This window comes from Lytechinus variegatus, chromosome 6 (genome assembly GCF_018143015.1).
Source record: "Lytechinus variegatus isolate NC3 chromosome 6, Lvar_3.0, whole genome shotgun sequence".
Lineage (NCBI taxonomy): Eukaryota > Metazoa > Echinodermata > Echinoidea > Temnopleuroida > Toxopneustidae > Lytechinus > Lytechinus variegatus.
In genome coordinates this window covers 26,322,819-26,348,674 of record NC_054745.1, presented here as the reverse complement: position 1 = coordinate 26,348,674, position 25,856 = coordinate 26,322,819, and the positions used below count along the sequence as shown (strand labels likewise).

At 35.7% G+C, this 25,856-nt stretch overlaps 1 protein-coding gene across 1 annotated transcript; it reads left to right on the top strand.

Moving 5' to 3' along the window:
- Window positions 1-1,468: 1,468 nt before the first annotated feature.
- On the top strand, window positions 1,469-18,299 carry LOC121417277 (zinc finger protein 493-like). The gene is made up of 7 exons (XM_041610919.1): window positions 1,469-1,609; window positions 6,167-6,355; window positions 11,538-11,630; window positions 12,291-12,370; window positions 12,808-13,384; window positions 15,357-15,799; window positions 16,136-18,299. The coding sequence occupies exons 2-7, from the start codon at window positions 6,220-6,222 to the stop codon at window positions 17,720-17,722; spliced, it is 2,916 nt and encodes a 971-aa protein (XP_041466853.1). The 5' UTR covers window positions 1,469-1,609; window positions 6,167-6,219; the 3' UTR covers window positions 17,723-18,299.
- Window positions 18,300-25,856: the final 7,557 nt, after the last annotated feature.

Genomic DNA, 25,856 nt, shown 5'->3' with positions numbered 1-25,856 from the left:
CTTTTATCGGCCAATCAAAACGATTGATCTCCATTGCTTTAGGGGCGCACCATTTATATATCCGGGGCTCCGTGGAAGTAAGGAAAAAATATTTGCTCAAAGATGAAAGGAAAAAATGCATTAACCCAAACTTTCACCCCCCCCCCCCTCTCTCTATTTTAAATTTGTTATTATAACAGGTTATATCCAACCGGGGGGGGGTATTTGGTTTGGACAGGGGTGTGCGGTTGAAGGTTACTACCCATATTTATGGGTCATTTGAGCTAAAAAGGTGCCCACTATTACGGAACTATTAAAATTTGACAAGCAAAAAAAGGGGATATCATCCAAAATATAAGGAGAAAATCGATCCATGTTTAAGGCCAGTATCTAAAAAATTGGGGCCATGGATCAGTATCTATAGATTTGGGGGCATATGTCTAGGGATTTTCCAGCATAAGACCATACTTTGCTGTTTTGAAGATTTCTTTCAAGAAAGCGACCCATTATTTTCAGCGGCACATCCCAGTATGCCTTATTTCGTGAGACCCCCCCCCCCCCGGCCCTTATCCAGTGGGCAATAGGATAATAGTCCATTCCATTCCTTGTTTTTATTTAGCAATAAGTCATAATTGACTATTTTTGCCACTCACTGTATAAAGAGTTGGGTAACAATTTTATTGACTAATATCATTTTCATTTTTTATTTTTTCCCTTTTTTTCAATCATTTCTTGTATATTCGTTTTTTTTTATTCTATGAAAAAACGAACAAAACAAAACATTTAATACTATAAGGTCGTTGATCTAAGAAAATCATTCTAACAAGGGGGGAGGGGCTAACTTTTTAACAAGTTTTCTGTACTCTGAATTCTCAGTGTACCAAACATCATTTGTGTTATATTTGTTTTTTTTTCTTTACAATTCAATAATCTCAGTGGCCTATGATAATTTTCTGGGGTTTTATTGACCCGTAAAGTACGTAAAGACAGAGGAAGAAAGGATTTATGAGATCAAGAAGTGATAAGATAGGGAAAAATGAACTGATTTGGAATGACTGAAAGAGAGACAGGCAAAGAAAGAAGAGCCCCCTCCCACACCCGTACCAGAGTTACGGGGTTACGACTGTCCCGTCGGTGGATTCAGGTCCATCAACATCTTGAGGTTTGATCTTTCCAGGGGACAAACGCCTTTAACCTACCTAACAAAGACGTGGAAAATAAAAAGGGGCCCTTGTGGGAGGAAGCACTTCCTCCTACAAGGGCCCCTCAGTCAGTCGATGGACACTTGTCTGTATAGAGGTATAGCTTCAAACATGAAATCCAGCAAATACAAAAAGGGAAGTGTCACATTTGGGTGGTAGTACTGATCAGTTACCACTTGCGCTCGCGATTGGCCAAAAGTTTGCGCGCACAATTTAGCTTTCCATACTTTCATTATACAGTACGCTTAACAATACAAATCGAAAAGGAAAAATCTGAAAATGCAAAACCAGCCGTCGACCGTTCTGACACCGTACACGGCCAATGCGTTCCAATTTCCACTTTTTTCTCAGTCCGACAAGAAATCCATCAGCATCAACGCAGATTTTTGCAATCTTCCAATGTGGAATATTCGTCGGAATAATTTTTGGTGAGTTAATGGCCTTATCCTAAAATAAATCACCTCTCTTCTCGTGATCGTGTTGTGAGTGTGTGACTGTTCATTGACATTGTCATTGAATGAGTACTGAGTGGGTGTGAGTGTGTTTTTTAGTGCTCTGGTGAATACAAAAATTCCCCCCAAGTTACTAATGAAATGAAAAATAAATTGAAACTGTATGGAAATTAGTATTTTTGGTCACAAAAGTGATATTTAAAATGAGTTTTTAAATTGTGTGCTTCAGCATTGGCAATTCCCCACAGGCAGGATGTTAGTACGTTATACCTTGTTCATTGAATCATGAATGAGTGGATGGTACCACTCATCCTACGAACGAGGTGAAAATTTCATCAAAATCGGATGTAAAATAAAAAAGTTATGGCATTTTAAAGTTTTGCTTATTTTCAACAAAATAGTTACTTATACAGTAGAGAGGCGCACGGCCAATATGGGAGACTCTCCAATAGGGGAGACAATCTCCCACATTGGAGACTTGCTTTGCAAAGGACAAACGAAACAACACCAACAAAAACATGATTTTTTTCCACCCTAAATTTTGTCTCACAGGTCAGAAGCCCATTTGATTTGTGTGTGATTGACAACAAAAATCCTTATCAAAACAAAAGTAGACGGTGAATTTTTAAAGTAGACGGTGAAAAGGGGTAATTTTTCATGAGGAATCTGCTTATCACATTTTTATTTGCCGCCAAGGTAATCCTTTTGCAGCAAATGTAAACAAAGGAAATTGGTCTCCCAAACTGGAGACTGTCTCTGAAATTGGATACCCAAATTCTTTACAAAAGTCTCTGATATTGGAGATAATCTCTCTCATGGGAGACAGTCTCCAATATTGGCCGTGCGCCTCTACTGTTATATAAACGAGCCAGTTACATCCAAATGAGAGAGTTGATGACATCACTCACTATTTCTTTTGTTTTTTATTATATGAAATATGAAATATTTGTATTTTCTTGTCATTGTCATGTGAAATGAAGTTTCATTCCTCCCTGAACACGTGAAATTCCATTATTTTTAACATTTTGTGCTTCAGGCAAGGAGGTCTTAATCATCGAATTCGTAAAAATTGAAATATTGTATAAATTAAACAATAAAAAACAAAAGAAATAGTGACTGATTTCATCGAACCTCTCATTTGGATGTAACTGGCTCGTTCATATAACTATTTTGTTGAAAATAAGTGAAACTTTGAAATGTCATAACTTTCTTATTTTACATCCGATTTTGATGAAATTTTCAGCATTGTGCTTGTCTGATTTATTAAATCAACATTTTTCTGAGGTGGACTTGACCTTTAAGTTTAACTCAACCTAGGCTCATATAATTTGGTTTGTATGATACTAGCATGGATCTCGGGAAGCTTATTGATTGGGAGGTCAAAAGGTCAAGGTCACTGTGACCTATTTTCGTTGTACTCTTCTGCCGTCCTTATGAACGCAATTACTTAAGTTGAACTTAACCTAGGCTCATATAATTTGGTGTGTATGATACGAGCATGGATCCCAGCAAGCCTATCGATTTAGAGGTCAAAAAGTCAACGGTCAAGATCAGAGTGACATGTTTTCATCTTATCCTTCTGAACTCCTAGTTAATGTAATAACTTTAGTTGAACCTAATTAGGCTCATGTAGTTTGGTGTGTGTAATTCTAGCATAGATCCTAGCAATTCTCTTGATTTTGAGGTCAGGAGGTCAAAGGTGAAGTCGCCATCTTCCACTTTTCTTGCTTGACCAATAGCTCCATTTTTTGGCAGTACAGACAAGCGTATTATGTGCTCGTCTTAGCGACACTCTTGTCGTAAGGATTAAAGAAAAAAATATGAGAAAACTAGTTATCCTTATAATTTCTTACTCTTCACCCGTATTTCACTCCGTTTCCATCATCCGGTTATCCTAAAAATTGGTGATATTGGGCCAGTATATTTTTCCTCACACATATTATTCACCGCTGATTTCAAAACATCGCGTACGATCGGCGCATATATATTCCAGTAATTCCCCGCACATATCATTCACGGCTCAAAAAATAAAATAGAATAGATCTTCTTTATTTTCTGTATATTGACCTGTTTGGATGCTAGAAGACCCCTCGGCCGATTTCAAAATATTGCATGCGCGGGTCGCAGGTCAAACAACATGAATATTTATATTGTATTGGATGGCGCGGGATGGAATGCCAGAATTATTCAATTCTGAGCCATCTTTTTCATATTATTTTTGCAATGAATATCCCTTTTTTCCCAAACTTTACCACTCCGAGTATCCAAACAAAGTCACCGACTTGATGTTCGGGTAGGTGGAGCAGAAGTGGAGTAGAGCCTGCAGGAACATCACTTGAGGTAATGGGAGAGGAAAGAAGTCGCCACCGCTGACGAAATGAACGGCAGTGAACTGAGTGGTGACTTAAACCAGGATAATGCGTGCCGAGTTAATTTCATTCAGTGCATTGTGTGGTCAAGTTCAAACGATGCAGCGTGATTCGGATCGACCGATCATGGCAATCCCTAACCCAGGGACAGGGATGGAGCTCTGGCAAAGTGGGCAGGAGCCCAGGGGCAGGGCCAGGACTCGTCCGTACAAGTCAAACATACTCTCCAAAATGGGGTAGAATGTGGTCGCAAATAGCACTCCAAATAAAAGGGTGAAAAAATATGCACTTACCTTGATGAGAAATGAATGAAAGAAAGTCTGTCGGGACACAAATCCTGACATCAAGGCACGTACGTACAAACTGGACCCTCAAAAAAAAGAAATCTTAAGTTCTGTCTAGTTCGTTCTCCTTCTGTCAAAATTGAAAACAAAATGGCTGATGGATACTGAGACCGAAGGCAACATAGAGGTCTAACTTTTCCTTTTTTGAGGGTCCAGTGCAGTTTGTGCCTCAATGTCAGGATTCTGTGTTCCGATAAAAGTGCCCAAATATTGGACAGTCACACTTAAGCATAATTGGACCAAAACAAAAATACAACCATTGAATCAAATGAAAACCATGTTTATTTCAGTAGTACAAATTTTGAATATTATTGTCATAAAAAATATAATGGAAAAAATTATGGTAAAAGGAAATTATTTACTTATTACCAGAAACTTGTTTTTTGCCAAAAATTGGACGCAGTTTCTAAATATTGGACACATAAAGTGTTGTGCGCCGCGAACAATTTCGGCGATTTAAATCGCGCTCTAGATCCCAAAATAATTGCTTAATTGTTGATAAAATAATTTATTTTACCTGCTGAAATGCGGATTTTAATTATTTCTATCAATAATTTTGATATAGAAATCAGAAAATGATAATTTACTTACCAAACGGACCTCTTTTGGCTCCAAATATTGGACAGCTTTGCTCAGTTGGAAACGAGCGCTGAGACAAGTGGTCTAGATCTTTAAGATAGCCAAGGTATATTATGAATATAGAGTCTAAATGCCAGTGACAGTGTCAAAAAAATCAAGCATTTTTCCCCCAAAGAACAAGAGAAAATGAGTCAAACATCAATTGGTCATTGGCAACCTTATTTCCCCACAGGTAGAAGTATCAGAGAGCAAGATGCCATAATCTAGACAGGAATAATCGTCGTTTCTGGGGATTTATTCAACAATTACAGACATTTTTTTACTATCACCCCCGTTAACTGAGGACTGTCCAGCCGGGGGAGGGGGCTGTCAAATATATTGCTGTACACATGCGTGACCAAAAAAGGGTTTGAAGGGATGTTTTTTTTTCCAGTTTTAAACCATAACTGTTTTGCAGGGGGGGATGCAGTACCCATAAGTTTAGTTTTGTGTAGTTAAGCTTATTGTTAGCTAGTAGACAAAACTTAAGGTAAGGGTCATATTCTGGCGACAACTTGTTTTGAGGGCCAAAATGTGTAAATGAAGCCTGTAAAAAAATTGTTTAAGATCTGTAAAGCGCTTAGGAACGTCGTTCCGATGGATTAAGCCCTATATAAAAGCGGATTATTATTATTAAGAGGTTATTCCGCATACAGAGAAAAACTTGTATAGGGGGTGATTGGAAATAATTTGGTCATGCATGTGTACAGCAATACATTTGACTTTGGTAATATTGAGGGTATTTGTGGGATTGTCATCATAACTAATTTGAAACTTGGACAAAAGAGCAACCATGTATCCCTCAATATCCTGTGCACATTTCAGGTCACATGACCACGATCAAAGGTCATTTAATCAATGAACTTTGGCAATGTTGGGGTATTTGTTGAATTGGCATCATAACTTAGAAAGTTTATGGATCTATGTGTAGTTCATGAAACATAGACACAAGGGTTGTATGAATGATTGTTTCACACACATCTTAGGTCACATGATCATGGTCAAAGGTCATTTTGGGTCAATGGACTGAATATTCAATTATTATATGAATGTTTTCTTTTGTGAGTAATTTTTCATGAACGGTTTTTGAAGTCAGCACTGCTGTGTATCGACTTGTGCAATGTAGGCGAGACTGCCAGAGGCCTTCCACTTGTTATTTTTTTAATAGCTTTCTTACAGGTTCTGTCTCCATCTTATCCTAGGTACAGAGATATCTCGGTGCATTCAGTTTGCAAACGTGTAAAGTGAAATCACCATGCCTCTGCCAAAGAAAGATGAATATTCAGATGTCCAGGTTTACTTCACAGCCAATGAATGGGCAGATATCAGCGATTACGAACGGATTTGTATCCAGAATGTCAAGGAAAACTATGAGATGATGGTAAAAGTTGGTAGGTGCAGTAATTTGTCAAAAGAACTTTTTTCCATTCATTGGAAAAAAAATGAGTCATTGAAATTTGGTTATTAGATTAATTCAAGACCTGGGTCGGTAATCAATTCGATTCTTAGGCCAGAATATTAAGTATTTTACTCAGCATTTTTGCTCGAGTAAAATACTTAACCATCTTTGGTATTCAACTGTAATTTTGCCTACCAGACTTAACCCTAAATCTCCCGGGGTATTTTGATTCTTGTCATTCCCGGAGGGGGGGGGCATTATGGCCCCCCCCCTTAAGATCTCGGCCGCGGATTGCACGATCACAACAAAAATTTGCATGATGGTAGAGAATAATGTAATCTACGCAGTTGCATTGGTAAATTTCACTGAATTCATATATTTTTATTTTATATGAATTAATTATGAAACTACCGTAAGTAACGGTGTATTAACCGCACCCGTGTATTAACCGCACCCCCAACTTTGGACTAAAAAAAAAAAAAAAAAATCTCACATTTACATGCATATTTGAGGTACGAAGAAACAAAAACTAAGTTTAAGATTTCAAAGTTAAGTATCCAAAGAGATTACCGGTATGCGGAAATCTGCTGTTCTTGATCAATTCATCTACAAATGTTAGAAAGAAAGAACGGTCCCGCCAATATTGGCCACTTACACACTCACTCACAGTCACAGTGTACACACACACAGAACTGCCATTTCATTGCAAACTACATACAGTAGCAGTCATGCCAATACATCTTATCAAATTATGATCTGTGTCTTTCCCAGCGTAGGAGGAAGAAACATTCACATTTCTTGCATCACAACCTCACAATCACTTTCAGAAATTTGATGTTTTAGCATGAATTTTGGATACGGGATTACAGGAAAGTTCAAGAAACAAAGAAATTGACATTTTTTTCCAGTTGTTTTTTACGGCTTCGTGCCGTCTCTCTCGTGCGTGGTTTACATGGTATCTTATGAAGAGCAAACAGGAAGGAAAAAAACGAGCTGGCGCGAAACGGAACTTTTAATAGCGCCAGCTTAAGTCGCACTAACCATATTACAACGCAATCTCTAAGCTCACTCAACTCCCGCTCAGCGGTGAAAAAAAATTTACCGAGTATGCTTGGCGTCCCTTTTAACTTAGCCAGGGAACTTCACTACTTTGAATTGAGAATAAAGTCAAAATTAGTGTCATGAAGGTGGGTGCGTTTGTTTTTGACAATATCTAATTAAGATCGTAATAATTGCTTCCCATTACCCGCGGCTCATACCCCTGTAAACGACATTGCCTGGGCGGCTACGCCCGGCCACTCGATGTGTTGTGAACTGGCAGACATCGTACATGTACGGGAGGGGTTACGGCGGGCCGGCTCAAACCCGTCACCGTGTATAAACCGCACCCCCGACTTTTGCTTCTATCCCGCCGAGAAAAAGGTGCGGTTAATACACCGTTACTTACGGTAATTTATTCATGAAATCATACTTTTTGCTCTGATTCACTTAATAAAGCTCCTAGAATGCTATTTTTTAGTGAAAATATTCTTTATAGCATTCTAACAATTAAAAATGAAAAAAAATCTGATTTCAAGACCGATTTCTTATGTATTTTATTGTTTTTCTAATTTCTTATGTATTTCTTTGTTTTTTATTGTTTTTTCGATGGAAATCACTCCAGACTTCATTCTGACCATAAACAAGGCAAAATTAATTAAGTTTAATCAGTAAAAGTAGAAATAATGATACATTTATGAATTTTGGCTAAATACACAATTTGCATTGGATTTGTACATGAAATCACATTTCTGAGCAATTTTGGGTCTGACATGCACTTACATAATGTTGTGTAATGTCGGAACCACGTGCCCGGGCGTCACAAATTTGGTCTCAAAATTTGCGCGAGTCTTGAAAGTAAAAAGTCAGAGAGCGGCAAGGTCAAAAAAATTTGCGCGGCAGGTATATCACGAAAAAATCTCCCCCTCGGGAGAATTAGAGTTAAGTCTGGCTTGTGTGCAATATTAGTTATGATAAACGCAGTCATACATACTGCACACACATGGATACAGTCATTGCACGTTTCTTGGCTCAAATTTCATGATGTCACAATGGTTTGCTTAAATCTGACTTGATAAACTAAAATACTTAGATGTGATCTGAATATGAGTTTTAAATATTTCTTCGAGCCAAATGAAAGTGTTAAAGGGTAATGAAACCTTTGGAACAAGTTGGCTTGGGTGGAAATAGAAAAATCTAAGAAGAAGAACAAAGAAAGTTTGAGAAAAATCGGGCGAATAATGAGAAAGTTATGAGCATTTGAATATTGCAATCACTAATGCTATGGGGATCCTCCTATTGGCAATGCGACAAAGATGTGTGTCACATGTGAACAACTTTCCCTTTGATGGACTATAAAATACCCCCAAAATGTCTCTTTTTGTTCTTTCTTATGGTGATACAAACTCTTTATTCATTATGGAGCGTTGTGGCCCAGTGGATTAGTCTTCGGACTTTGAAACGGTTCGAATCCCAACCATGGCGTAATTTTCTTTCAGCAAGAAACTGATCCACAATGTGCTGCATTCAACCTAGGTGAGGTAAATGGGTACCGGTAGGAAGTAATTCCTTAAAAAGCTGTGTGCGCTATGAACGCCTAGCTTAGCCGGGTAATATAGGAGCGCCTTGAGCACCTAAGCTATGTGCATATATACCAATAAATAATTTCAAATAAAACAAGGTGGATATGTGCGCAATATAAATACCCTATATTATTATTATTATTAATGTATTCTTTTAAAATCTGTATTACATGCCCTCCTATAGAAAGAATCCATGATCTTCTGATAGATGTGATAATAGAGGCAGTTTAAATGAAATATATACTAAAGTAATGGGAAAGTTGTTCACAAGTGACATCACACATCTCTGTTGCATTGCCAATTAGAGGACCTCCATTGCATTAGTGATTGCAATATTCAAATGCTCATAAGCTTTCTTGTTCCAAAGGTTTCATTTTCCTTTTAGTACAATACCTACAAAACTGAACCTACTTTATAAACTAAAATACTTAGATGTGATCTGAACATGATTTTTAAATACTTCTACAAGCCAAGTAAAATTTTTAAGTAGGCATAAAATATCTACAAAATCAATACTTCCAATAGACCAGTTCGTAGTTACTTCATGGACAATTTTGGTCAAATGTCCTTTCATTTCTTTCATCATGATAGGCAGATTTCAAAGCAAGATATTACGTAAGCTTGCCTTACATAGCAGGATGAAGAAATTGAATAGACCAGGTGACTAGAATAGCACACAAATGAACACTTAATGAAGGCATTTGTTGCATTCCTACTTTAAATGCATATCTTAGCATGTTGCACAATGTACTTTGCAAACTGTGAAATACCAGTCGTTCGTGGAAGCATTGTTGTTTTTTGTGGATGTAAATGAAAACGACAATTCAAAAGAATACATGAATAATCAAGACATCAAAGTTGGTGCTTATCTCATTAGCTTTTAAAGCACCATTTCACTTTAGTACAAATGACCTTCTTCTGATCATGCGTAGAATCTTTTGATCATGCGCAGAAAGGAACTACGAACTGGCTTATTGAATAGATGCCCTGGAACCTCATCATTCCTAGATCTATTTTGAAAGTGAGATAGGCTAGATCAACAGCATTATAACCAGGTGGGTGTTTCATAAAGCTGTTGGTAAGTTAAAGGTCAAGTCCACCTCAGAAAAATGTTGATTTAAATCAATAGAGAAAAATCAGACAAGCACAATGCTGAAAATTTCATCAAAATCGGATGTAAAATAAGAAAGTTATGACATTTCAAAGTTTCGCTTATTTTCAACAAAATAGTTATATGAACGAGCCAGTTACATCCAAATGAGAGAGTTGATGACATCACTCACTCACTATTTCTTTTGTATTTTATTCTATGAAATATGAAATATTTTTATTTTCTCGTCATTGTCATGTGAAACGAAGTTTCATTCCTCTCTGAACATGTGGAATTCCATTATTTTAACATTTTGTGCTTCAGGCAATGAGGTCGTAATCATCAAATTAGTAAAAATTGAAAAATTGTATAATTCAAACAATAAAAAGCAAAAGAAATAGTGAGTGAGTGACGTCATTGACTCTCTCATTTGGATGTTACTGGCTCGTTCATATAACTATTTTGTTGAAAATAAGCGAAACTTTGAAATGTCATAACTTTCTTACATGTATTTTACATCCTATTTGATGAAATTTTCAGCATTGTGCTTGTCTGATTTTTCTCTATTGATTTAAATCAACATTTTTCTGAGGTGGACTTGACCTTTAAGAATGACTTGAAGGATGACTAGTGATCCTTTCTTACGTACTGAATGATCACCAATGAACAATGGTGAATACAAGAAAGGATCACCAGTCAAGGTCAAGTCCACCCCAGAAAAATATTGACTGAATACAGAGAGAAAAATCAATCTACTGATAGCATAAATACTGAAGATTTCATCAAAATTGAATGTAAAATAGGAAAGTTATAACGTTTAAAACTTTCACTTACAGTCATATGCATGTAACTCAGTGACATGCAAATGAGACAGTTGATAAGTCCCTTACTATTTCTTTTTTTTAATGTTCAAATTATACAATATTTCATTTTATACAGATTTGAAAATAAGGGCCAACTTGACTGAAACATATATTATCAAACAATGATCCACATGTTGAGTGAGGAATTAATGTTTGTTTCACTCGGCAATAAGGAGAAATGAAATATTTCATACTGTAATAAAAGAAAAAGTGAGTGGATGACATCATCAGTCTCCTCATTTGCATACCAACCAGGATGTGCATTTGACTGTTTTGTGAAATTAAGAGAAAGTTTAAAGTATCATAAATTTCTTATTTTGCATCCAATTTTGATGAAATTTTCATTGGTATGCTCATTGGATTCTATTTTTATTCATTTCAACGTTTCATTGGGGTGGACTTGTCCTTTAAACTCAGTCTTAACTTACGAACAGCTCTATGACAGATTAGACAGAACCCCCTGCTTGTAGAGTTTTGCTAGCAGAGTTTTGCTAGCATTTCATGGGAATTTTGTTTGAATAATGTCAGTTAATTTGTTTTTTGTCAATATTGGTGTTTCATACCAACATTGAAAAGGCAATTTTTGTTTTTAATACACAGGGGTACAGGTCAACCCACCAATGTTCATGCAGCGTCAGCAAGGAATTCATAAAGAGATAATTGAGGAAAGTGATACGGGGACAGAGTCAAGAGGTTTGTGAATGTACCATGTTTCTGCATGTATGTAACCTAGCAATATTATATCAACAGAAGGTTACACTGGAAATTGTGATTTGCTCTATCGACAGATAATGATTTGGGGGCAATTTATGCAAAGGTAAATTGTTTTTTGTGTCCTTTCAAAAAATGAAAAGAATATCACCTTCTTTGTGAAAGTTACGCACTAAATTTTGAGGTGATTTTCAAATGTCTTGTCTTTCAGGTATTAAGGCCAAATGAGTCATGTGTTGTATGATGTATCACAAATATTCACAATTGTCTAGAGTCAGAAATTTTTTTTGCTGATTGATTGGAATTGAGGATGATGATTCCGGAAGATTATTGTATGTAACAAAAATTGAAGTTGAGTGACTATGTAAATTACATCAGCAATGGCTGTGGCTTTTGATTAATATACAATAACCTGTGTATCATTTGTTTTATAGAATTCTTTTCTGGAGAAAAATCAATATTTACGGCCATTCGTAAGTAATTGGCAACGCATGGCTAGCTATGCATCCAGTAAATTTGCTATGCATAAGTAATTACCGGATGCATGGCTAGCCATGCGTCAGTGATTACTTGTACATGGTAATAATTCTATATCTATATGTATTTGCAGGTACATAGTAATCCATCTCTTTTCTTCTCTAGGGTCTTCTGACGTTCATAATCAACAGGGAAATACATGTCATACAGAGAAGAATGAGTTACATAAAGAGAATTTGAATACAGTAAGTACGAGTATGCAAGAAAATATTTGCATGTCTCTGAGCTTATTAGGACACATTAATACATGCTTGACTGCCAATGATTACAACATAATAGATTTTTAAATCCAGGTGGTTGTTTCATAAAGCTGTCCGTAAGTTAAGAGCGACTTTAAGAATGACTGGTGATCCTTTGTTGTGGTAAATGTTATTGGCGATGATTTAGCATGTAGGAAGGGTTCACCGTCTTTCTTGAAGTCGCTCTTAACGTACGAACAGTTTTATGAAACGATGTCCTGAGCTAAGTTCTGGCATATGCTTATATAATCCTATATTTCTATGATAATATTTTTCTTAGCATGTTTTTTGTTGCATGATCTGACATGTCAAAATGTTTGGTTTTATTTTTGGAATGTTTAGTAAGTCGATTTTTTTTATTCTTTGTTTTTTTTTACATTTAGTTCACTATAAAAGTAGAGGCCGAGTATGATGATGATGGCAATCTGCTAGGTGTGGCTAATCACAATGCAGAAGGGAAAATTACTGATCTGGAATGGAAGAACTATGATCAAATTACCCTGACACAAACCAATCCAATATCATCAGGTGATCAGAGGACCAAGTCAGGTGATCTCGTCTCTCCGTCATGTGAGCAGAAGGCAGAAATATGTGAGGCTAATCACAATGCAGAAGGGAAAATTACTGATCTTGAATGGAAGAACTATGATCAAATTACCCAGACACAAACCAATCCAATATCATCAGGTGATCAGAGGACCAAGTCAGGTGATCTTGTCTCTCCGTCATGTGAGCAGAAGACAGAAATATGTGAGGCTAATCACAATGCAGAATGGGAAATTTCTGATCTGGAATGTAAGAACTATGATGAATTTACTCAGAGACAAACCAATCCAATATTATCAGGTGATCATAGGACCATGTCAGGTGATCAGATCATTCTGTCATGTGATCAGAAGGCAGAAGAAGCTTCAGGAGGCAGCCAGACTCCAACCCAGTTCACATCCATATATGAAAAGGGTAAGCGTGTGTGGCCCTAAAATCTTAAACCATACCCTGAAAAATTAAATTTGCTTATGACTAAAGGGGCGCTTGATGTTATAGTCCATCTCCTAATTTGGCTCTTGAAAACTAGAATGCAACAGGAATATGTTGGGATTTTCATGGCGATGCTGTACAAATTGTTGATAAAATGTGCAAATTCCATTGGAAACGAGTACAGTAGCAAAGCAAACAACAGATGTGCTCACTTAATATGCAAATACATGGTAAGCCAAACCATCATTGACTTTGCAGATGGAAGAGCAATATGTTTTGACTGAAAACGCGCATTGAATTCACGGTCAGGGTTGTTGTTTTTCCTATGTCTTTCTTGTACAAAGAAAATATAAACGGCTCAAACCAAAATTATAAGTATGTAGCTCTTTTGCGATATTTTCCCTGATTCTTGGTTTTATGTAAAAATGAAGTTACAAATGTCAAGCAATTGTTTTGGTCTTTCCAATCATATATTTTTCTTTCAAGGATTATGTTGTAAGGCTGGGGAACAAAGTGTGGAAATTATAGTAAACTTTGAGACTGATTTACTCTAAAATGGGTTTCGACTGTCATGTGTGATACTATGGTTCGGACAACTACAGCTTTGGCAAATGTTTTATTTTAATATGTTGTGAAATGTGGAATGTTAGATCTGAGGAGCAATTCCATGAACGTTTTCGTCCGACAAGTTCTCACGTCTGACAGCTTTCCTTGATTATGATTGGCAAAGAGGCGCTGTTACCATAGTAACTGTCAGATAAAACAGTACTTGTAGGATAAAATGTCTGACAAATCCTTTCATGTAATGCTCCCATGTTCCAAGGATACCTTGTGTGTGTTATTCTTGCCCTTTGTAATATACATACCTAGTCCTTTCAGCACAATAATATAGCATGATGAAAACCTAGCATTTATACATGATAAAACTTTGGACACAACTGAGATAACGTAAATTGGGGCACACTGTAATCTTCCTCCTTAAAGGGGAAGTTCACCCTGAAGAAAACTTTGTTGTAAAAATAGCAGAAAAATTAGTAAAAAATATTGGTGAAGTTTTCAGGAAAATCCGTTAAAAAGTAAGAAAGTTATTAGAGTTCAAAGTTTTGGATTTGTGACGTCATAGACGAGCAGCTGCCCCATTTGGTATGTAATATAAAATGCATGAATTTCAAATTTTGTATGGTTCCTGATGACTTAATTTTGTTTTCTATTCATGATCGGGTGTGAAATGATTTGTCTATTGATATACAAAAGGTAGAGTGAAAAACATTTTCAATTTTCTGAGAAAATGACATTTATTTGATTTTTTACCATTCGCTATGTATGAATGCTGCTCGCATATGACGTCACAAATCAAATAATTGAAATTCTAATAACTTTTTAATTATTTGATGAATATTTCTCAAACCTTCGGCAATATTTTTTATTATTTTTTCTGCTATTTTTACAATAAACTTTTTGTCAGGGTGAACTTCCCCTTTAAGAGGGGGAGAGAGCTAGAGAGAAAAAGCACAGCTAGCTCCCCATGTGTTTAGCACTTTGCAACTTGCAGGGCTAGTTTTCAGTTAAAATTTTTTGCATCGCAATTTCTGCGTAATTTTGCGTTGTTCAGACTTTCATTTTGGTATTCATGACTTTTGGACAAGGAATTATTTTTAAACAAGTATAATTTCCTATCTTTTCCTGTCCTTTTTGGGCAAAACCCCAGGAAGAGTTTAAACTCGGATGTAAGAAAATGAGGAGTACGGCTGAAGGAAATAATCTCTCATGGGAAGCTGCAAGGTGCTGACCACTTATTAAATGGGGAAAACGAAATAGGGGTTGCCTGAGATACATAGGTTCCAGTGTTTTAGCGGTGAGTTTTAGTTCAATGATAGATTAACGTAATAGGGCACCTGTCTCCTCAATGAATCATTAAAATTATTGATGCATATGTATTGTTTTTTCTTAATAGATTCTGGAATCTACAGATGTGAGTATTGTGGATCAGTCTATGCTATTCCTCTCATCTTATCAAGGCATCTCAAGTACAAACATGGGCTTAATGGTGTTGTCTTGCCCTCGTATGCATCAAAGGAACGTATTCTACAGTTTGTTGAAGGAGAAATAAAAAAATCCATGTGTGAAATTAATGATTTTATGCATGGTGAAAAGAGAACTTTGAAAACAGGAAATAAGGAAACTATGATACTTGAAAAGAAACCTTATGTATGTTACCAGTGTGGTAAGGCATTTATTACTGCATATCATCTCACAAGACATAAACGAATCCATACAGGTGAGAAAACCTTTGTATGTGACCAATGTGGTAAGGCATTTTATGAAAAATTCAATCTCACAGTACACAAACGTATCCATTCTGGTGAGAAGCCCTTTGTATGTGATCAGTGTGGTAAGGTATTTCACCATGAATATACTCTCACAATCCATAAACGAGTCCATACTGGTGAGAAGCCCTTTGAGTGTGATCAGTGTGGTAAGGCATTTAGTAATGGAAGTTCATTGAGAAGACACAAGCAGATCCATACACGTAAGAAGCCCTATGTTTGTGATCAATGTGGTAAGGCATTTCATGATTTATCAAATTTTACAAGACATAAACGAATCCATACAGGTGAGAAGCCCTTTGTATGTGACCTACCTGGTCAAGCATTATATGAAAAATCTAATCTCACAGTACACAAACGTATCCATTCTGGTGAGAAGCCCTTTGTATGTGATCAGTGTGGTAAGGCTTTTAGTCAAATACGAGATCTTACTAGACATAACCGAATCCATACTGGTGAGAAGCCCTTTGAGTGTGATCAGTGTGGCAAGGCATTCAGTGTTAGAAATACATTGATAATACACAAACGAATCCATACAGGTGAAAAGCCCTATGTGTGTGATCAATGTGGTAAGGCGTTAAGGCATAAAGGTAGCCTCACAATCCATAAACGAGTCCATACTGGTGAGAAGCCCTTTGAGTGTGATCAGTGTGGTAAAGCATTTAAGCTTAAATCTTATCTTGAAACACATGAACGCATCCACACAGGTGAGAAGCCCTATGTATGTGATCAATGTGGTAAGGCTTTTAGTCAAATACAAGATCTCACCAGACATAAACGAATCCATACAGGTGATAAGCCCTATGAGTGTGATCAGTGTGGTAAGGCATTTAGTGAAAAATATTATCTTACAACACATAAACGCATCCATACAGGTGAGAAGCCCTATGTATGTGATCAATGTGGTGTCGCATTTAAGCAATCTCATGATCTCACAAATCATAAACGCATCCATACAGGTGAGAAACCCTTTCTATGTATCCAATGTGGTAAGGTGTTTAGTCGAAAAGGTAGCCTCACAAGACATAAACGAGTCCATACTGGTGAGAAGCCCTATGAGTGTTATCAATGTGGTAAGGTGTTTAGTGAGAAAGGTAGCCTCACAAACCATAAACGAGTCCATACTGGTGAGAAGCCCTTTGAGTGTGATCAATGTGGTAAGGCGTTTAATCATAAATATACTCTTACAATACATAAAAGAGTCCATACTGGTGAGAAGCCCTTTGTATGTGATCATTGTGGTAAGGCATTTAATGGAAAAAAAAATCTCATAGTACACAAACGTATCCATACAGGTGAGAAGCCCTATCTCTGTGATCATTGTGGTAAGGCTTTTAAGCATAAATCTTATCTTAAAACACATGAACGCATCCACACAGGTGAGAAGCCCTATGTATGTGATCAATGTGGTAAGGCTGTTAGTCAAATACGAGATCTTACTAGACATAAACGAATCCATACAGGTGAGAAGCCCTTTGAGTGTGATCAGTGTGGTAAGGCATTTAGTGAAAAATATCATCTTACAACACATAAACGCATCCATACAGGGGAGAAGCCCTATGTTTGTGATCAGTGTGGTAGGATGTTTAATCACAAAGGTAGCCTCACAACCCATAAACTAGTCCATGCTCATGAGAAGCCCTTTGAGTGTGATCAGTGTGGTAAGGCATTTAATGAAAAATCCATTCTTACAATACATAAACGCATCCATGCAGGTGAGAAGCCCTATGTTTGTGATGAATGTGGTAATGCATTTAATCAATCTAATGATCTCACAAATCATAAACGCATCCATACAGGTGAGAAACCCTTTCGATGTGTTCAATGTGGTAAGGTGTTTAGTCGAAAAAGTAGCCTTAGAAGACATAAACGAGTCCACACTGGTGAAACGCCCTATGTATGTGATATATGTGGGCGGGCATTCAATCAAATACAACAGCTCACTGCACATAAACAAACTCATACAGGTAACAAGCCCTTCATATGTGATTAATATGGTAAGGCATATTATGAATAGTCGAATCTCACAGTACACAAACGTATCCATACAGGTGAGAAGCGCTATCTATGTGATCATTGTGGTAAGGAATTTAATGAAAAATCCAATCTCACAGTACATAAACAAATCCATACAGGTGAGAAGCCCGGTGTTTGTGATTAATGTGGTAATGCATTTAATCAAGAATCTTGTCTCAAAACACATAAACGCATCTATACAGGTGAAAAGCCCTATGTATGTGATCAATGTGGTTAGGCATAATCCAATACAACAGCTCACTGCGCATAAACAAATCCATCCACGTGAAAAACTGTTTGTTTGCGATCAATGTGAAAGGGCATTTAGTCCATCATATAGTTTTACAATACACAAGTAAGTCCATACAGGTGATTAGCCCTTTGTGGTTTATTAAAAACAAAAAAATTAAAACCCACACTTCATACTTCTCTGCCAAATTTCCATTTCAGGGGATTTCTTTTTCCCCTAAGACTTTTGATCTAGGCCTATGTTGATTCAACGGTTACACTTCGTAATTCCGAAACATGTAAATTGCCTATACCTCGATGTTCGTTAATCCGAAAACGAAAAAGGGTTCTTTAATCTGAACATTTGTGGCATAATTCCGAAGGTTCGTTAATCAGAAAAGGAAATGAGGGTCGTTATTCCAAAGGTTTGTTAATCTGAAAACGAAATGAGGTTCGTAATTCTGAAGGTTCGTTAATCTGAAAACGAAATGAACAACGAACCTCATTTCGTTTTCAGATTTTCGAACCTTCGGAACAACGAACCTTATTTCGCTTTCGGATTAACGAACCTTTGGAATATCCGAACCTTCGAAATTACGAAGCTTCGGAATTAAGAATGTATACGGATTCAACTGTCCCTTTTTCGTCTTTGAAGTACTACATTGACTGATACTTCTTCTGGCATCAATCATGAGATGAATATGAATTATATATATAAGTATAATACAGTGCGTCCCACAAAAGAAGAAACACAGATTTATCGATGATTTATTATAACTTAATCACAAATACAATAGACACGAATGACCTACCAATGTAAAGCTTAGAATTTCATCTTTCATCTGAAATTACTTAGATTATTTCTCATGCACGCATGAGTCAGCAAAAACAATTTGAAGCCGGGATACCAAAAAGTCATTTGGCGGGCTGTATCTGGATTTCAAGAAGAAAACCACATTTTAAAAAAGTTCAATATCTGCTCTCTAATTTCATACCTCAATTACAGATAAAGGGTCAATAAATAACAAAGTTCTGGTTATTTGAAATAAGGCTTGAATTTCAATAATTTCATAAAATGAAGAGGTTTTACAGGCCTGCGTTCGAACTCACTTTTGTTAACGATCAGCCATGCATTAAGTCTTTTGTTAACCATACGATAGCTTCTGTGGGAAATCGGTGGAAACACGTTTAATGAAATTATGGAAATACAAGCCTTGTTTCGAGGGAACAACTTTTTTACTTCTTGACAATTTTTTGTAATTAAGGTATCAAATAAAAGAGCAGATATTGAACTTTTTAGGCATTTGATTTTCTTTTTGAAATTCAGATACCCCCCCCCCCCGCAGAGTGATTTTTTGGTATCCTTTCTTCAAATTGTTTTTGCTCACTCATGAGTGAATGAGGAATAATCTAAGTAATATCAGATGAAAGAAGAGATTCTAGGCTTTACAATGGAAGGTCAATTGTCTACTGTATTTGTGATTACATTATGATAAATCATCTCAGTTTCTTTTTTTCTGGGATGCATTGTACAGACATTATTGTATCCTATATATGCATACATGTAGTAAAATAGAAACCCCCCTGTTATTTGATTGCCTTTTTCTCGCATAAGTTATGTGGAGAATGGATAGTTTTTACTTCCTCATACAAGGAAAGTTGAAATTATTTACTGACATACGATTGATACGTCCTATTCACCATGTATTCTTCTCAATTCTCAATAGTTGATGAATGGTGCTTTGTTTTTAAGTATACTTTATTTTTAGGACCATGTGACCTGAGAAAAATGCTACAGATCAGAATTCAATGTGAATGCATTATTAACTTCAAAAGAATATCAGGAGTAAACTAAATAAATATATTATGAGAACGTTGCCATATTAAAGAGAGAACTGGTAAAATATTAATGCATTTTGTTGACTTCTTTATTTTTTATTATTATTTCTGATGATCATATAAGTCCTTAGCGTACGCTCCAGGCTAAGTAAAAACAATATGATTTTAATGGCTAGAGTAAATTCTGATGAATAAAACTGAATATTTCATCAAAATTGAACTAGGAGTAACAAAGATATGGTTACACTTCGTAATTCCGAAGGACAAGGTTCGTAATTCCGAAACACGTAAATTGCCTATACCTCGATCTTCGTTAATCCGAAAACGTAAAAGGGTTCGTTAATTCGGACATTTGTGGCGTTATTGCGAAGGTTCGATAATCTGAAAACAAACTAGGTTCGATGTTCCGAAGGTTTGTTAATCCGAAAACGAAATAAGGTTCGTTGTTCCGAAAGTTCGTTTATCCGAAAACAAAATAAGTTTCGTTAATCATTTCGTTTGCGGACTAAGGAACCTTCGGAATTACGAACCTCACTTCGTTTTCGGACTAACAGACCTTCGGATTTACGAACCTCATTTCGTTTTTTGAACTAACGAACCTTCGGAATCACAAACCTCATTTCGTTTTTGGACTAACGAACCTTCGGAATTACGAACCTTCGGAAATATGAACCTTCGGAATAACGAACCTTCGGAATATTTGAACCCTCGGAATAACGAAGCTTCGGAATTACGAATGTATGCGCAAAGATGCAATACTCTAATGTTTGGCATTATTTTGTTGAAACAGTGTTATGCCGGTCTTCATAAATATGCTATGAGCCAGCTTGTCTAACAATGTCTTATTTCTACTTATTATTTTGTATTTTATAATATGAAATTATATTAGTTGTCAAAGTTAAAGGTCAAGTCCACCTCAGAAAAATGTTGATTTGAATCAATAGAGAAAAATCAGACAAGCACAATGCTGAAAATTTCATCAAAATCGGATGTAAAATAAGAAAGTTATGACATTTCAAAGTTTCGCTTATTTTCAACAAAATAGTTATCTGAATGAGCCAGTTACATCCAAATAAGAGAGTCGATGATGTCACTCACTCACTATTTCTTTTGTTTTTTATTGTTTGAATTATACAATATTTCAATTTTTGCGAATTTTACGATTAGGGTCTCCTTGCCTGAAGCACAAAATGTTAAAATAATGGAATTCCACGTGTTCAGGGAGGAATGAAACATCATTTCACATGACAATGACGAGAAAATAAAAATATTTCATATAACAAAATACAAAAGTAATAGTGAGTGAGTGATGTCATCAACTCTCTCATTTGGATGCAACTGGCTCGTTCATATAACTATTTTGTTGAAAATAAGCGAAACTTTAAAATGCCATAACTTTCTTATTTTACATCTGATTTTGATGAAATTTTCAGTGTTATGTTTGTTGAATTTTTCTCTTTTTATTCAAATCAAGTCTTTGTTGGGGGTGGACTTTTCCTTTAAAGAAGAATTAGATTGACGTTAGATTATTATGTGTAAGATACTCATTCCTCCAAAGTATTTTTTAACAATACGGACATATCAAACCCATTATGTATGGAAATAAGTAGTAATCATGATTTCATAAAATGTCAATCATAATAAACGCAAAAGTAATAATAATAATCCGCTTTTATATAGTGCTTAATACATCGGATTGACGTGTCTTAGTGCTCTCCAGATATTTTATTATCCGGTCATCGGATTCAATCAGTCATTCCTGCACACAATGTGGATGTCAGCATGAATGTCATATCAACTTTTTCCCTTATCTTATTGATATTACATCAGTCCATCTTATGAATATTCATGGATGGGTGCATGCACATATCTTTTTTACACAAATATGCAACAGACTCTAGAATTCAATAACTTTGATATTTTTTATGGAATATTTCAGCATTCTGCTACATATAGGTGAATTTAAATTTTGTAGATATCATTTTCAGCCTGAATTACCACTTAATTTGTGTAACGCCGTTTGAAAATCATAACTGCTTGGGCTTGTTAAAGGTCCAGCCCACCTCAGAAAAATGTTGATTTGAATCAATAGAGAAAAATCAGACAAGCACAATGCTGAAAATTTCATCAAAATCGGATGTAAAATAAGAAAGTTATGACATTTCAAAGTTTCGCTTATCTTTAACAAAATAGTTATATGAACAAGCCAGTTACATCCAAATGAGAGAGTCGATGATGTCACTCACTATTTCTTTTGTTTTTTATTGTTTGAATTATACAATAATTCAATTTATACAAATTTGACAATTAGGACCTCCTTGCCTGAAGCACAAATGTTAACATAATGGAATTCCACGTGTTCAGGGAGGAATGAAACTTCATTTTACAATGACGAGAAAAAAACAATATTTCATATAATAAAATACAAAAGAAATAGTGAGTGATCTCAGTGTTGTGCTTGTTGAATTTTTCTCTTTGTATTCAAATCAAGTTTCTGTTGGGGTGGATTTGTCCTTTAAAAAATGACTTTGATAGAAGAAAACTCCTCTATCCCACGAAGACCACTTGCATATTGCAGGATTGGTAATGTCATAAAGTCATAGGCCTGTATTCTGAAGGCAGGTTTAACTTAAACCACAATTCATTTTGTTTTTTGTTTGAAATATGCAATATTTCAATTTTACAGAATTTACAATAAGAACCAACTTGACTGAACCATAAAATGTTAAAACAATGGTAATTTCACATTTAGGGAAGATATAAAACTTTGTTGATAAAATTTTCATATTTCATATAAGGAAATATAAAGAAATAGTGAGCGGATGATATCATCAGTTCCCTCATTTGCATACCGACCAGGATGTGCATATAACTGTTTTGTGAAATTAAGCGAAACTTGAAAATGCCATAACTTTCTTACTTTACATCCGATTTTGATGAATTTTTCATTCTTGCAACTGTGCTTGTTGGATTTTTCTCTTTTTATTGAAGTTAAATTTTTGTTGGTGTGGACTTGTACTCCGGCTTGTACCCTACATGTACGTTCACATTGACATTACCAGTGCACTAATATGCTTTTCACATTGCATTTCCTTAACCCCATACTATCCTTAACCTCGGACTATCCTTAACCCCATACTATCTTTTTTTCGATTCACACTGTCTTTCTTAACCCCATACTATCTGCTCAACCGTGGTTAATGCCTTAACCCCGGACTATCCCTCAGCTCATGAATACTGATGATTTTACCATACAGAGTGTGATTAACGTGCAATTCGACTTCTGTGATTGGTTAATGCTTTAATAGCCCCACTTTCCTTAGCCCTGTTTCGTTTTCACACTGCATCTCTTAGCACCGCAATTGTGCTAGCACGACAATAAGCCGGCTAACCCTGCTTTTTTGCAGGGCCAGATAGTACCATACTATTTACCGTGCTAGCCCACTTTGCTAAAACGTAGTGTGAAAACGAAGTGGGCTAAGCTTAACCCCGGGAAATTGGTGGGGCTAAGACCCCCCCCCCTTACCCCACCAATTTAGGAAAAAAAAGTACAGTGTGAAAAGCATAATAGTTTCCTTGTAAAGGGCTGTGATACCATGAAGAGGTATACATATACCACAAATTTATTAAGCTTGAACCACTATCGTTGAAGCCTATCTATTTCCAGCATGTTATTTTCAGCCACAAATATTTCATGATCCATATTGAGGTTTCAAATGTATAATTTAGATCAATGTACATACGTTTCTTTATTACATTTCAATTGATGTAACTGTATTTATGATGGTTTTGGTTACTGTTTTGTTTTAAATGAGGAAAACTGAAACTATATAGACTCCTGATACTCATAGTAACTTATCAAAAACCTTTTCTGTGTGGCCTCTGCTTGAGTTTTCAGGCAAAAGATAACAAACACAAAATATAGAATGATTTTTTTTAATGTAGGAGAGCCCGGACTTAAAATAGAATGATTTTTTTTTTAATGTAGGAGAGCCCAGACTTAATATAGAATGATTTTTTTTTTAATGTAGGAGAGCCCGGACTTGTCTAGTCAGACGCCTAGACCACGCAGCTACAGACTCTCCAATCCTATTCTCATAAATATACAATAATTTGGCTGATGAAGTCCCCCTTCCACTTTCCCATTTCTTATGTTATTACAAAAAAATCACAGTTTCATATTTTTTGTTTTCATATGAAGATAGAGTTTAGTTGCAAAAGGTGTTAGGTCCACTTTGCAATATTCTTGTGAGAAACTATATTGTCATGATGTACTACCCTATCATGTGAACATATAATTGGGTAGTACAAGAAATCTACCTGTCTTTTTTTCTCTATATATATTTTTTTAATTATCATCATGGACCAAACCCCTTTTGCAACTAAACTAAAATAGACCTAACCCTTTTGAAAAAAGGTGATTTTTCTTTGCCATTTTAGTTCACTTTTTAATAGGAATTTCAACTTTTTTTGTATCTTATACAGCTACTAAAAGTCTATACATTGAGACATAAAAACCAAATTTGATAAAAATGGACCTACCCCTTTTGCAAGTGAGCTCTTCATATGAAGATACGTTGCAAAAAGGTTAAGGTCCAATTTGGACATTCTGAGAAAAACCATGTTTTTTATTCTCACTTGATCAAATTTCATTCTCAGTTGAATTTCAAAATTTTGGTATCATCAGAGCGACTAAAAATCCATAGGTTTTGAGACAGATTACAATAAAATTTATGATAAATGTACCTAACCCATTTTGCCAAATGAGCTCTCCAGAAGACTTAGGGTTAGGTCCACTCTAAGAAAATCATTTATTCTTCCATATTGCAATATTCTTATGCGAAATTAAATTTTTATGATACCCTACGTACCATGAGGACATACGGTTGGTATAAAAGAAATCTACCCGGCTGTTCTTCATATTTTTTTAAATATTATTTTCCTAGCTTAAAAAACCTGTACCTAACACCTTTTGCAACAAAACTGAAATGGAGCTAACCCCTTTAGAAAAAAAAAATCTTTGCCATTTTAGTTCAATTTCTTAATGAGAATTTAAACTTTTCTTTGGCGTCATCTTATAGAGCTACTAAAAATCTATACATAGAGACAAAAATCAAATTCGATTAAAAATGTGCCTATTAAAAAACAAGTGCAGGCAGGGTGACCAGACGTCCCGTATTTCCCGGGATTGTCCCGTATTTTGCTCCTTTGTCCCGGCGTCCCGACAAACCCTTCCCGGGACGCCTATTTGTCCCGTATTTAAGAATATTGAACAAAATGTAGTTAATACATTTAAAAGTGATGAATCTAAAGCAGAGATAACAATGAAACCAATTTGGAGATGTAATCGGTGGAACAAATTATTGAGTTTTCATAACTAGATCTTGTTGTTTCAGCTTTCGTTTTGAGTCTTGTTGTGTATGATGCCGCTATGTTTCATCTAATTTTTAAGTTTGACAGTTGTTTCACTTTGAAATTTTATTATCTTAATCATTTTAGTTTTTCAAAATTCTAAAAATATATTAAAAAACATCTAATATCATTGTGATATTTGTTAGATGACTGGATTTTTTGTTTGCTTGAAGTTTGAACTTTTTTCCTCTTTCTTTCTTTTGTATCATTCTTTGTTCATCTTTATATCCTACCTGCTTGCCCTTTTTTGTTCCATCTATCTTTATTTCAGATCTTTATTCCCTGAATCTTTCTCTCTCTCTGTATACTTTCCTAAGTTATTAAATATTCATTTTTAGTTCCTGAATTCATTCTTTCTTTCCTTAAACTTTTCTTTGCCTCCTTCCCCCTTTCTCTCTTTTTTGTTCTTTTTCTCCTTCCATTATTTCTCTTTCTTTCATTCTCTCTTCCCTTCATTCTCTCCTCCCTTCATTCTTTCCTCCTTTCTTTCATTATTTATTATATATTTCCTTCTAATTCTTTTCCCTTATCATTTCTTTCCCTTCCTTCCTGTTTTCTTCTTTCTTTGTTTCTTTCTTCCAAAGAATGAAAGGAACATTTTTCTTTCCTTCATTCGTTCTTTCCACCCCTTT